The sequence below is a fragment of the Saimiri boliviensis genome, chromosome 11, assembly GCF_048565385.1.
Source record: "Saimiri boliviensis isolate mSaiBol1 chromosome 11, mSaiBol1.pri, whole genome shotgun sequence".
NCBI lineage: Eukaryota > Metazoa > Chordata > Mammalia > Primates > Cebidae > Saimiri > Saimiri boliviensis.
The window spans coordinates 114757103-114770620 of NC_133459.1; the positions used below are offsets into that span (position 1 = coordinate 114757103).

Here is a 13518-nt window from a genome sequence, read left to right on the forward strand (position 1 = left end):
CACCTGTAATCCCAGCTACTCAGGAGGCTGAGGCATGAGGACTCACTTGAACCCATGAGGCGGAAGTTGCAGTGAGCTAAGATCGTGCCACTGCACTCCAGCCTGGGCAACAGAGCAAGACTATCTCAGGAAAAAAAAAAAAAAAAAAAAAAAAAAAAAGGACTCAGTTATTTGTCCTGGTGGGAGACAAGCCCCTAAGAGATTTAAGTGCTATTATACAAAAGGTAGCATATGGTTTGAACCAGTGATCAGCATACAATTTTATTTCTCCCATTGCCAGAATACATGGGTCCAGCAATCGAGGAATAAAAATAGGACTGATTCCTCTCAATATTATACTTAATAACCCTCTCACAGAATTTCTAATTCTCATCCCTGTGAACTTGGACTAGGCTAGTTTACAGGTTTTAGTTCACAAGGAAAGCAAGCTTCTACCAGGGCACATAAAATGATTCAAATGAATTGAAAATTGAGACTGATGCCTAGATATATTGGGCTTCTTATGACACTGAACTAAAAAAAAAAAAAAAAAAAAAAAAAAAAAAAAAAAAAACAAAAACAAAGGAAGAGATTCCTTTGTTGGCTGGGATGACTACAGGGATATTGGGTCGCTGCTACACAAGGGAAACAAGGGCCCCAGGGGAATCTCTGGATTGCCTCTTAAGACTTATTTCACAGCGAAAATTAGTAAGCACCCCAACTACTAAGGGCTCAGACCATCCAGAATGAAGATTCAGCTACTCTACCAGGGAAAGAACACTTGCCAGCTGAAGTGCTGGCCAGGACCAACAAAAAATTAAGTAGAGGAAGAAGTTACAAATATCAACTGCAGCTTCATGACCAGTTACAGAAACAAGTACCGAAGTCGTCGTGTAAATGTGCTTCACTGCTTTCTACATATCTTTGTATATAGTAACTGCTTTTTCCTTCCCCGCTCAAGCCGTAAGAGAACAAGGAATGCCACCAATAGTAGTGATAGTGAACTTTAGTTTAATCTTCAAGCTACAGAATACCCAGGTGGGACTGTGACTAAACTAGAAGAATTAACACCAATAAGAACATTAGCAACTGGTGAGACTTGTGTCTCCCCTTTCTGAGGGAATGGTGAGTTTCATATTTAAACAACAGAGAGTTAAATCTACATAGACAGAAGCATAAAACTGTGATACTGCCGCAGAGAAATTTAAATATGGATAGAAGGATGTGTGGACACTTAATATCCGAAAGGAAGGGTCGTGCTGGTTGGTTGTTTTCTGTGGGCACTCAGCCCTCTCAACATTTCACACGCATAGCCATCCTTCTATAGCCAGCTCTGTTCTCCTGAGGCTGAAATTCTGCGATCTACATTCCCCAGACTTCTTTGCCAGCTTGATTCCTGTTAGGCTTGTCAATAGAAGGCACTTCTGGGAGATCAGAAGGTAGCACAGATAGTGCTGTGATCCTTGTTGGCAGCTGGTACAGCGGCAGCCAGGGTGGAGTGATTTCGGATTCCAGCGGACTAGAGACAGCGCCTATTAGCAATTTTAGCTCTGGTCTAGGCAGCGCTTGAGCAGTTTCCAATACTGCAGTAGCAAATACAGGCTATTACAACAGTCTTCAATAGTGCAATAGCAGATGTAGGCTCTTAGCAGTTTCTGAACTCTGAGTGTCTCATTCTCCTTTTTTTTTTTTTAATCCAGCACCCCTCCCTCTCCTTTTTACTCTTAAAGCCTGTTTAATTTGTAATTAATGTCTGTTTTAAATTTACTGTTTGAAATGCCTAGACTAGTTTTTAATTTCCTAACTGGGCCTTAACTGATTAACCATCCCTTGAACTCTTGCATTTTTCAGTTCCAGAATTATTCTTTTTTTTGAAATAGTTTCACTCTGTCACCTAGGCTGGAGTATAGTTGCACAATCTCAGCTCAGCTCACTGCAACCTCAACCTCCTCAGTTCAAGCAATATTCCCACCTCAGCCTACTGAGCAGCTGGGACTATAGGCGCATGCCACCACGCTCAGCTAGCGTTTTATGTATTTTTTTAAAGAGATGTGTCTCATCACACTACCCAGGTTGGCTTCAAACTCCTGAGCTCAAGCAATCTACCCGCCTCGGCCTCCCAAGTTCCTGGGATTACAGGTGTGAACCACCACAACCAGCTGATTTCTATTGCCTGTTTTCTCTGATGTTTCTCACTACTATCTTGTCTCTTCATATATCCACTTACCTCTGATTGTTTGCTAGATACTGAATTTTAAAATAATTCTATGTAATTTGAGGCGTTAGGAGGATGTTAGCTTCCTTCAAAGAAGATTTGGAGGATTTGAGAGCATTAGAATCACAGAGACCTTCATCCAAGTTAAAGAGTTAAGACTTTCTAGACTCACCAGAATCCTCAAACCTTACCTATAGTCTAGCACAACTGGTTTATGTACAGTTCACCTTTATTAACACAGTGTAGCCCTTTGGGGGTCCTAACTCTTGGCTCCATCTACTTCTTCCTCCAGGCCCCATGTTTACTCCCTAGATCTCCAAGCTGCAAAAACGAACTCAGCCCTTCAGCTAACTATTGCAGAGTGGCAAATGTACCCACAGGAAAAAATAGCCCCAGGTGCTGGGTTTACTACTCTGGATTCCTCTTCCCTCCAGAGTTTAGCCTAGCAATTCTCACTGTCTAACTGACTTTGATTCTTTTAAGAGGATGTGTTTTATATTTTGTTTTTAGTTTTCTTCAGTGAAAAGCTGGTCCAGCATTACCGAAGCAGAAGTCTTAATTATCTTTTCATAAGTATCTCAAGCTGAAAAGAAAGCAGCAGAGTTTGAGGCAAAAATATCAACGTAACTAATTAAGAGCCTCTTACTCTAATAATGAAGAAATACCAAAGACAAATAGCCTTGTGGTATATAATTTTAAATTTTATTTTATCCAGAGGTCAAATTACTTTTATAGAAACCGTTAACTCTGTCAAGGTTTACTTTCATTCTGATGTGTATGTATTCGCCAAAGACTTAGATGTAAACATCCAAGAAAGTAATAATAAGCAATACTTTTTAAAAATAATTTTAGCAGACAGAAATATCATTAAGTTAGAGAAAGTCATTACAGCAAACATTCAAGATGATCTGATTCAAACTCTTCTGTAAAGAGTCCAATTTGAAGATGAAAGGCTAAAAGTGCACCAGAAAGCATAAGCAGAAGGATATTTTTGCAGAGAAGAGTCCAGGTAAAATGTTATTATATTATGATCACCCTCAATCCATCTCAATCATATGGCCAATATTCTCCACTCTGTTCCTTTTCATTATTTTAATTTTCACTGAAACTACAGGAAATCAAAGGAAGGGGTAATAATGAGCAGCCCCAAATTTTCAGACCTATTTTCTCAGTTCTGCATTCCAGAAGGGAAGCTTCTCCTTGCTATTCATGCTCTTCCCATAGAACAATCTAACCACATTTACCAGTTCTCAAAAAAAAAAAAAAAAAAAAAAAAATCATAAATACACCAGAATGAGATTAAATAAACTGAGAACCTCTTCATTAAAGAAACTCCATAAAATAATCAACAGATAGGTACAATTAAATTACAAAGGTACCTGAAAATAAGACAATCAGGTTGAACTGACATCACCACAGACAAGTACTATCAGGAAACACTGCTCAGCCGGCCACAATGTTCTCCTTACTTCCCTCCCCGATCAGTTATAATTGTATAATGTTATCACTATACTTCATAAGCGGCAGTGAAAGGGATTCACTTGGCCTTTCTTCCATGACTCAGCCCCTTATTTTAGCAGGCCAAGTGGCTTCATGCATACCAATATCCTTTATGAGATATAAATGTCTACTTACATTTTTATTACAGATTTTAATATAAGTTTTATCTTATGGCTTCTTCTCTCATTAGGTCATGATAAATATATTTTACCAGGTTTTGACAGATTTCATAAGAAAGAAAAAATAGTATTGGTAAATAATTTCCTCTAGCAAGCCAGGTTCATTCTATATGAACATTTTTCTTCTTATAAAACAAGAAGGTCAGTTTTTCAAATAAGAATTTTAATTGGAATCAAATCTCTAGTCCTAAGGCTAGCAAGTACCATGCTACTCTAGAACCCTCTCAAAAAGAAACTGTAAATCTGGTTCTATAGAACTTTGTATTTAAACTAACAATGCAGTTCCATAAAAAAAATCAGTGTTGTATTTTTCTTAACATTTATTAAAACATTAGACATAAGCTGAGTGGGGGGAAATGGTGATCAAATGCTAAAAATATAAACATAAAAAAGTAAACATAAAAACAAATCCCTTTTTAAAAAATCATTTAATTACAAGAAAATTCGCCAGAAAATTGCATAGTTCCAAACAAATTTTGTCTATAAAAACAAGTGTTCATTTGCCATCTTTTAAAATTTATCTTTTAAATAACGTCTCATCTACTGAACCTAGCCTTTCCTGGCAAACATTATAATATACAAGTTTTCTTCATGTTAATATTTCATAAAACAACTGGCTTTTGTTCCTGAAGTTAGGAGGATGCCTATCATTTTATTTTCAGAGAAACTTTAAAATTACTCCCTGGTGACTATTTCAATTAACTACTCCCAAAATCCAATGCAAAAACAACAAAAAACACTGCTATTTTACTGAAAGATTTCTGTCTTCCATTTCATTTTACCAGCGCAACTACAAATTCGGAGAAAAGCTTCTGAAGTCCTGCAGTTTCAAATTCCTTTTGTAATTCATCCAACGCTGAATACTCTTTGACTTCAAATGCCAGAAACCTGCATTATACAAGAGAAACTCATGAATATGCCTAGATTTGTCAGAGTATAATTATCGATTCAGTTGCTTTTCCATCTGCAATAGTTCTAAATTATACCTTTTGTGTTCTGTCTGTACTTTTGTTTCAAACAGTACACTAATCATTTTCTCTTTGCATTTCTTTCCACTTGAGTCCACATCTACTTTGGAGGTTTTCTGAAGAATCAGGTACTCCTAAATAATAAATCAGTACATTAAATACATATCTTACTCTGAATCTCACAGTCCTCATTTTAAAGGAGCCATAAACCTATAGGCTTATTTTCATGCTTAAAGAGTGCTCTCTTTTTTAATCAAGCAGTAAGAATTTTTACATACTTGTTTTTACATACTTGGCAGAATAATGTAGTGGTGGATACAGGAGTAAAGAACAATATAATCCAAATCCTCAAGTTTACATCTGGATTGAACTGCCCACTAGTTCTTACTCTGGACTGGTTATTTAAATCCTCTGTGGCTCAGCTGCCTTCTCCATAAAATGGGAGTATAACATGTTATACTCATGGGGAAGTTGTACTGATTAAATGAGATAATACATGCAAAGCACTAGAGGAGTACCTGGATATAGCACCACTGCACACTTGCAAGCACAAGCTACTGTTCTTACGGTTACAAATTCAGCAGCTAAATGACATTGCCAGGCACACAGCACTTACCATTCCAAACTGACAACATCTATAAATATGCACCTATTATACATTCTCGATCCTAGTATACAATCTTACAAAAATATAAGAGAAATTTATATAAAATGATATTTTAGAAACAGCTAAAAAAGATCTCCTAGAAAAGTATTATTTCTCTACATTGGCAGAGTTCTAGTAAATATGAATAAACACTTGTTAATTAATTGATGTTTCAATCTGAGTAACAACATCTGCAAAACAGCTGTGTTTAGCCTAATATTCCTGAGCTGGCTTGAAGAGAAATCTGAGCCTAAAGGTAAAGATGAGCAAGAAAATTAATTTTTATTTATTTTATCCAATAGTCAGCTACTATTTTACCCAAAAGGGTCAAACGTTATAGATATACTACAAATCACTTTAAAACAAGTGGCTCCTCAGTCAGCCCCTTGTATATATTGTATCTATAACATATATAGATACAATAATAATTCAGATAGATCTTAAATCTGAATTATTATTGTATCTATATATGTTAACACAGCACGAGTGTGGTTAACCACATGCCAAAGTAGTTTTGTGGTAAAAGCCCATCATGAAAAACTAGGTCATTATTCTATAAATCTTTAAGATTACGGGCTGTTCACCCTAAATTTGTCTTAAATAAATTCAAATGTAATTATTCACGACCTAACCTATCTGAAAGTATAAAACCTATTAAGTGGTTTGTAGCGCTTCTAAGATATAATAATAAACAGCTTTCCGCATCTTGTCCCACCTAAAACAGGTCAGATGAGTTTAGAATAAGAACTTGAAAAATCTGAAGAAGATGATGACTTTGAAAGCAACTGCTGAGACAAGTCAGGTGGAAAGCAAAAGTTAGGTAGGAGGTGACAAGTTGACAGTCCTAATGATTCTACTTCTACTAACATGAAATCTCGGCTATAACAGACAAGCTCCTCTTTCCAGGTATTATAGATACCAAATTAGAGTGTCAGAATGTATTTTTAACAGCCAGAAAGTTACAAATCTTCCAGACTATCCACAAATACATACTTTGCTGTGCCTCGCTATGGGAAGAAATATTAATATGCACAAACTTTTAGTGCACATTTATAAAGTTCAGGCTCATAGCTAATTACAGAAACAAACACTCATGTGCCACAGAGCTTTTAAAATAACCTGTCACTTTATTAAGTGACATGATTTTTACAATATAATCTTATTCTTCAAGCTTTGCAAGTTTGTACTTGTAATTAGCAGTCAGACATTTTTTTAAAAAGAAAATGAAGATCCATTAAGATGGTAATAATGAAAGCAGAAACATCTTAATAATTAGTCTATCCTACTGTTATAAAACACACTTAAAAACACACCATTTTAAGCAGAAAATAGCCAGATTCATACTCAACATTTAACTTTTTGGCACCTTGAGGTTGTTTCTGTCTCCTTGTAGTAAAATCAGTATCATTTTACCCATGAACATCAGTCTTCCTGTCAGCCTTAAATCTGAAGCCCACTTCTCCACAGTTTTGACATATTTAGTCTTTGCTCTCATGTGATCTAAATGCAAAAGAGTTATCCACAATCCATCATCCACGGTCGTGCTTGTTGAAAAAGTACATTTTGCATTGCCACTTCCAGTTTCCGGTTGGTTGAGGATATGCCTGAGATTCTGCTGAATCCAAAGAACCAGCTCATGAACCATAGGCTCTGACAAAAGGCTCTCTGCTTGCTCAAGTAACTTATCTTTCACAGTCACACACTGGGCCCTGGTCAACTGTTCAGAGTTAACCGAGATACCAGGTACACATGAAGGATAATTGACTGGCAAATGGAACACCAGTTCCAGAGGTATATCTGCATCCATCAATCCTTCAGCTTTTGTGTGAATTCTGAACACGGTCCCATCTGTCTCTGGAAGGGATGCAAAAATAATCATTAGCTGTATGTACATTATTCAATTTTAAGGGAACACTAGCAAGTTCAAACTTTTCTTTCAAATGTCAATTTATTTTTCATGAGAAAACTCTGAGCTATTTTATGAAGGAACATGTAATACTAGGAAAGCTATGATTTACAAATTATTTCCTTCAACTATACCCATATATTCATGTATTCACACACACCAACACCCTCGACTTAACTGGCATTTACACTTACTATCATCCCATTTTTATTAAGTTACCAAAAAGGCTTTTCATCATATAATTTTTTCTTCTAGCCAGACTTAGGTGATAATTCTGAAAATCCCTAATAAACTCATATAAGCTTTCAAAGATATAATACCATGTATATATAAAATCAGTAATTAATTTAAAAATTACACATGAAATCCAATGAAAGTCATTTTATGGTAAGTCCAAGCAAGTCAAAGCAAACAATGCAATCCCACGTGATTGTAGGGTTGCAGAGAAACTGATGACTGCATGTGACACAGTAACTGCCTGGCCCGCTCTCTTCTTATTTCAAATATATTAGTATCAGTGTAACATGAAGGTAGCAAGATGAACTGAAATTGAGTAGCCATCAGTTCTGCCTCTTCCGGCTCCTAAGAAGGAAGGGGAAAGCACACATAGGATATCAGATGAAATCCTCTGCTCTCTTTCAGATTTGCTCGGCTTCACCCTCTGATGTGTTCCACACCACTTCACGCCACTTTTCAAAAAGATGATAAAATGTCAGGCTGAGTAGAACAGAACTGGGTGCAAATAAATCTCTCTGAAGCTAACTTGCCTCTCTCCATCCCTGCTTCTCTCTGCACGTGCCCTTGCTTTATTCCTCTGCATGAGAGAAGCAGTCAAATCTTTCCCATTTTCGTACCTGGATTGCTGCTCAACAGCCTCAACGCCTGAAACCTGACTGTATCCCCATTTTAAAGAACCTAACTGAACACTAAAATTGCTTCCCAGCCTTCTGATTCCACATATATAAAAGCCATTGCTACAGACATTGATTCATACAGGACCAAACACATTTGTTAGAGTTTTTCTTTCATATACTCTTCAGTACCACCTTCAAAGAACTACTATTTTAGGACATCATCTGAAAACACAGACAATTAACTGTTATAAAGAACATATTAAAATGATACAATTTATATTTGTATTACATAAGTAAAATGTATACTGTATACCGCATAAAGAAAAATTTTCCAGATCTAACTTTGTACATTCCTCTAAAATCCATCATGTTTCTTAAAACCTTTCTTTCTTCTAACTAGTAACTTATTCTTTTTTTTTTTTTTTTTTGAGACAAAATCTTACTCTGTCACCCAGGCTGGAGTGCAGTGGCATAATCCTGGGTCACTGCAACCTCTACCTCCCAGGTTCAAGCGACTGGTCTCAAACTTCTGACCTCAGGTGATCCTCCCATCTCGGCCTCCCAAAGTCCTGGGATTACAGGTGTGAGCCACTACACCCAACCTAACTACTTATCCTTTTTAAAAATACATTTTATTGTTAAAGTAGGCTGCCTATGTTAAATCAGTGCATTTCAATAAGTAAAACAGACATTACAAATAGAACTACAGACAACACATGACCATTTGGGCAAATAAACTTTCTAGTAATCATCTAGAGAGTTAACATTCTCTCTTCAAGGAGGAGGAGAACTTTTAAAGATCTTCATTCATGCATCATTCAACAAACATTCAGTGAACACCTACTAAGCTCAAGGCACTACTAGCCTCTGAGAGAAATGATAGGTAAGATACAGATCCCATCATAGTGACTCAATCCAGTGTTTCAGAACATGAAAGGGAGGACATATCCCAAGTGTCCTTCCTTGACTTCTCTTCTACATCTAAACATTTCTTTATTCATAAATATGCATACATATACACATACATATAATTTATATAAACATAAATGCATGGTGGTAGATAATTCTCCAGGGACCTGGCATTTCTGAATGCCTTCTGAGCAAAGGGCATCTATGGCTTTGTTCAAGAACATCTGTGTAACTGACAACCTTGGAAGCTAGAGTTTCTCCCTCCAGATCAGGAGGTAGATTTGTTTCCTAAGCAATATAAAATAACATATTCCTCAGGACAAAGATTGAGCAGGATCACTAACAAACCCCTCATAACACCGGAGGGTTCCTAAGTTCACTGCTCCTCAGGTATAACAAAGACCCACTGAGCGCATAGTGTGTACACCTCAGTCTACCTCCACATCACTCCACCGGACTTGGGGGACAAGGAGAATCAATGTGAATATAAAGCTAATGCTGCCTGCTGTGCAATAAGCGGTAACTGCCCAAATCTTTCCAGGTTCACTGTCTCCTTACTAGCTGAATCATGGAAGTGTGCTAGTGACCAACGACATGCAGCTGTCACTGCTGCCTAGCAATGGCTGGGCCACTTGATAATATATACTTTTTAAATTTAGTCATCTTGCTCCTTTTCACTGTTTAATCTGATAAAGAAGTGTCTTCCTCACTTCCACAGGAAACGCTATCACTGTTCTTGTGCTTGATTTTTGTTTTTGTTTGCGTTTTGAGACTGGGTCTCACTCTGTCACTCAGGCTAGAGCGCAGTGGGATGATCATGGCTTATGGCAGCATCAACCTCCTGGGCTCAAACAGTCCTCTCACCTCAGCCTCCTGAGCAGCTGAGATTACAGGCATGTACCATCATGCCTGGCTAATTTATTATTACTATTTCTTGTAGAGATGGGGGCCTTGCTATGCTGCCCAGGCTGGTATTGAACTTGTAGCCTCAAGCAATCTTCCCTTATTGGCCTCCCAAAGTGCTGGGATTACAGGTGGTATGCCACCACACCTGGGCAGTGCTTGCATTTTCTATCCCTCCCTCTAATTATTCCTCTCCTCCACTAACAAAATATTTTCTCCTTGCATAAAAAAAATTCAGTGCTACTAATTCCCTTAAGCTACGGACCTATCATTCTCTATCCTTTCATCTGCAGTCTTCTTAAAATATAATTCTCTCCACCTGCATCCATTTTCCCACCAGCCACTCTCTCTACAACTACTTGTACTGTGGCTCCTGACATAACCTTCTCTCTGAAGCTCCCATCTCAAACATTACCAATGACCTCCTAATTGCCACTGTGCAAGAAAGAGAAAACTCAACAGGAGTGGGTTGCTCAAATTCTGCACATTCCCATGATCAGCCTGTCTTTAGAACTGGCCCATGGCTGGCTCCTGAGAGCTGAGCTCAGAGTCCTGGTAACATTCTTCCTGTTAAGAGTATGGCCAGGCACAGTGGCTCAAGCCTGTAATCTCAGCACTTTAGGAGGCTGAGGCGGGTAGATCACGAGGTCAAGAGATCAAGACCATCCTGGTCAACATGGTGAAACCCCGTCTCTACTAAAAATACAAAAAAATTAGGTGGGCATGGTGGCATGTGCCTGTAATCCCAGCTACTCAGAAGGCTGAGGCAGGAGAATTGCCTGAACCCAGGAGGCGGAGGTTGCGGTGAGCCGAGATCGCGCCATTGCACTCCAGCCTGGGTAACAAGAGTGAAACTCCGTCTCAAATGAAAAAAAAAAAAAAAAAAAAAAGAGTTTTGGTTTGTTTTTTTGTTTTGTTTTGTCCTGTTTTTGTATGTCTGAAGTGTGGGACCACATAGTGTCTGTTTGATTCAATGATTTAGGCTAACAATGTGATTTATGGTAAATCTTCTTGCTCTAGAAATGAGTCACATAGGTACTACATGCTGAAAAGATTGACCCCCAATTAAAATTCTCACAAGGAGGCTCAAGTGAGCATTCCTGGTTGGGAACACACCTCACGTGTTGTCACACTTGATTGCTAAGAAAATTAAGCATGTGTGTGTGACTCTTCTGGAGGGGACATCTGGAGCTTGCTCCCAGTTTCTCCCAGACGTCATTCCATGCTAGTCTTTTCTTTGCTGCTTTTAGTCTGTATCCGTATGACATAATAAACTACAACCATAAATATAGCAGTGTTCCTGAGTCCTATAAGTCCTTCTGGCAAATCACTGAGTATGAAGGTGGTTTGGGCACCCCTGACATAGCCGCATTCGTGGCTACCTTTCTACAGCACCCGAACCTGCTGAACCCATCTCAGAATTCTCTCTTCCCTTAGCTCCCAGACACCACGGTGTCCTGATTCTTTTCTTATGTCTCTGCTCATCACTGAACTGGTTTCTCTACTTTTCCTAAACCCCTAAATGACAGGCATTCTGTAAAGCATAATACCATGAATAACTTTCTTCCTCCAGTTATCTAGACATAATTTTTTTTTTATTATTTGAGATGGAGTCTCACTTTGTTTCCCAGGCTAGAGTGCAGTGGTGTGATCTCGGCTCACTGCAACCTCCGCCTCCCAGGTTCAAGCAATTCGCCTGTCTCAACTCCTGAAGAGCCAGGATTACAGGCACCTGCCACCAGGCCCGGCTCATTTCGTATTTTTAATAGAGATGGGGTTTCGCCGTGTTAGCCAGCCTGATCTTGAACTCCTGACCTCAGGTAATTTGTCCCCCCCCCCAGCCTCCCAAAGTGCTGGGATTACAGGTGTGAGCCACCACACCCAGTCTAGGCATAAAATCTTAAAGCTGGCTCCCACTTCCCCCCCCCGCCCCGCCCCGCTTCTTGTTTCATACTTCACATTCAACTGCCAAATCCCACAAGTCCTCCAGAATTTCTCTCCCTTCCACTCACATGACCACCCTCCTAATTCAGGCCTTTCTCTGGCTTCTGCAATAGTGGTCTCCTCACTGTCTGCCTCTCCCCACACCAAATCATCCCAATACCACTCTCCCAAACTGACAAATGAATTACAAATTCTTCCATGCAACACCTAGGGCCAGCCTACCACTCTGACTTCCTCTCTCCTCACTCTTGGCTTCAACTACCCATTTTACACCATGTCCTCAGTCTTGGGTGTCCCATCTCTGCCTCTTCCTCCTACTATCCTGTCTTCCAAGAAGGCCCTTAACTTTCTGTCTACTAAAATTTTGTCCAGCTCCACAGTTCCTCCCTAAGTCCCGCCTAATGACTTCCATGGTATTTCAAACTTATTTTATGGTATTTTCATGCCCAGAGTTATTGTGGTTAAACTAAATTAACATTTTCTCCAGCACTGAAATATCTCAATTTTCTTCTTAAACAAACACAAAAATGGGGGGGGGGGGGGATACAAAAAACTTTTAAATTTTACAGTGATACACCTCTTGGAATTGTGCTAGTAGCCTGTAATCATGGATCTCACAGGTGCAGAAATCCCTGGTACCTGTGATAGACTAAATAATGGGCCCAAAGATGTGCATATCCTCTTTCCCAGAAGCTATGACTACATTCCCTCACATGGCAAGAGGGCCTTTGCAGACATGATAAATTAAGGATTTTGAGAGGGGGAGATTATCCTGGATTACCCAGGTGATCCCCAAATGTAATCACAAGTGTCCTTATAAGGAGGAGGCAGAGATTTTACTACAAAGGCAGGCAACGTAGCCATACTGAAGCGAGAGGCTATGCTGTAAACGTTAAAGAATCCCTTTCTCATCAAAATCCTGAGATCCATAGTGTTCTCCAACCTTTGCCACGTAAACACCCACCAGGTCCTCTCTAGTGCAGGGAACCACATGAAAGAAACATGTTGGTAGCCCAGGGGAAGAGTCTTGAAAGGCTATTGAGCCAGCCATGTCAGTCCTTACCAATTTTCATTTTTCTCTGTTATTTTCTGGTCCTAGTCAGCAAACAGAATAGCAATGGGGGAAAATCCTGACTTTCACCTTAGAAAACTGTGAGAAACTACTAGTTATATGTTCGGAAGAAAACTGCCTTAATTCTTTTAAGAATTGGAAAGGATTAGCATTCTTCCTGATTGGCCTTGGTAAATCCCCTGCCCACCCACCCACATACTGTAGCTGCAAAATGAGATTATACAAAATGATACTATCATCTCTACAAGAAACTGAAAAGCCCAATAACACACTCCATTCTGCTAGTATTTAATGTGGCGATAAAATTGTGTACTTTAAAAGCCCATTTTGTCCCAAAAACTCTAGAAGTATGTATGTACTCTTCCATTTCTCATCTGCCTGAGATTGTACAAGCAATTAAACTGGCTCCTTTTTGCCTCAGAATTTTTCACATAAGACACACA

At 38.9% G+C, this 13518-nt stretch overlaps 1 protein-coding gene across 12 annotated transcripts in view; it reads right to left on the reverse strand.

Moving 5' to 3' along the window:
* RWDD3 (RWD domain containing 3) overlaps window positions 1–13518 on the reverse strand; it is a 67358-nt gene that overhangs the window by 49396 nt on the left and 4444 nt on the right. For 7 of the 12 annotated variants that reach the window (XR_005577001.2, XR_012512578.1, XR_005577002.2 and 4 more), the window contains exons 2-4: window positions 6854–7341; window positions 4860–4975; window positions 4656–4761 (exon numbers count right to left, since the gene is read on the reverse strand). Coding sequence is in view for 5 of the 12 variants with exons in the window: in XM_074381389.1 (XP_074237490.1) it covers window positions 4656–4761; window positions 4860–4975; window positions 6854–7341 (710 nt within the window). In the remaining 7 variants the exon portion in view is untranslated. Of the gene's footprint in view, window positions 1–2685; window positions 4762–4859; window positions 4976–6800; window positions 7342–13518 lie in introns of those variants that run through there. The other 5 variants (XR_012512580.1, XM_039460900.2, XM_039460901.2 and 2 more) reach the window with 5 other exon arrangements.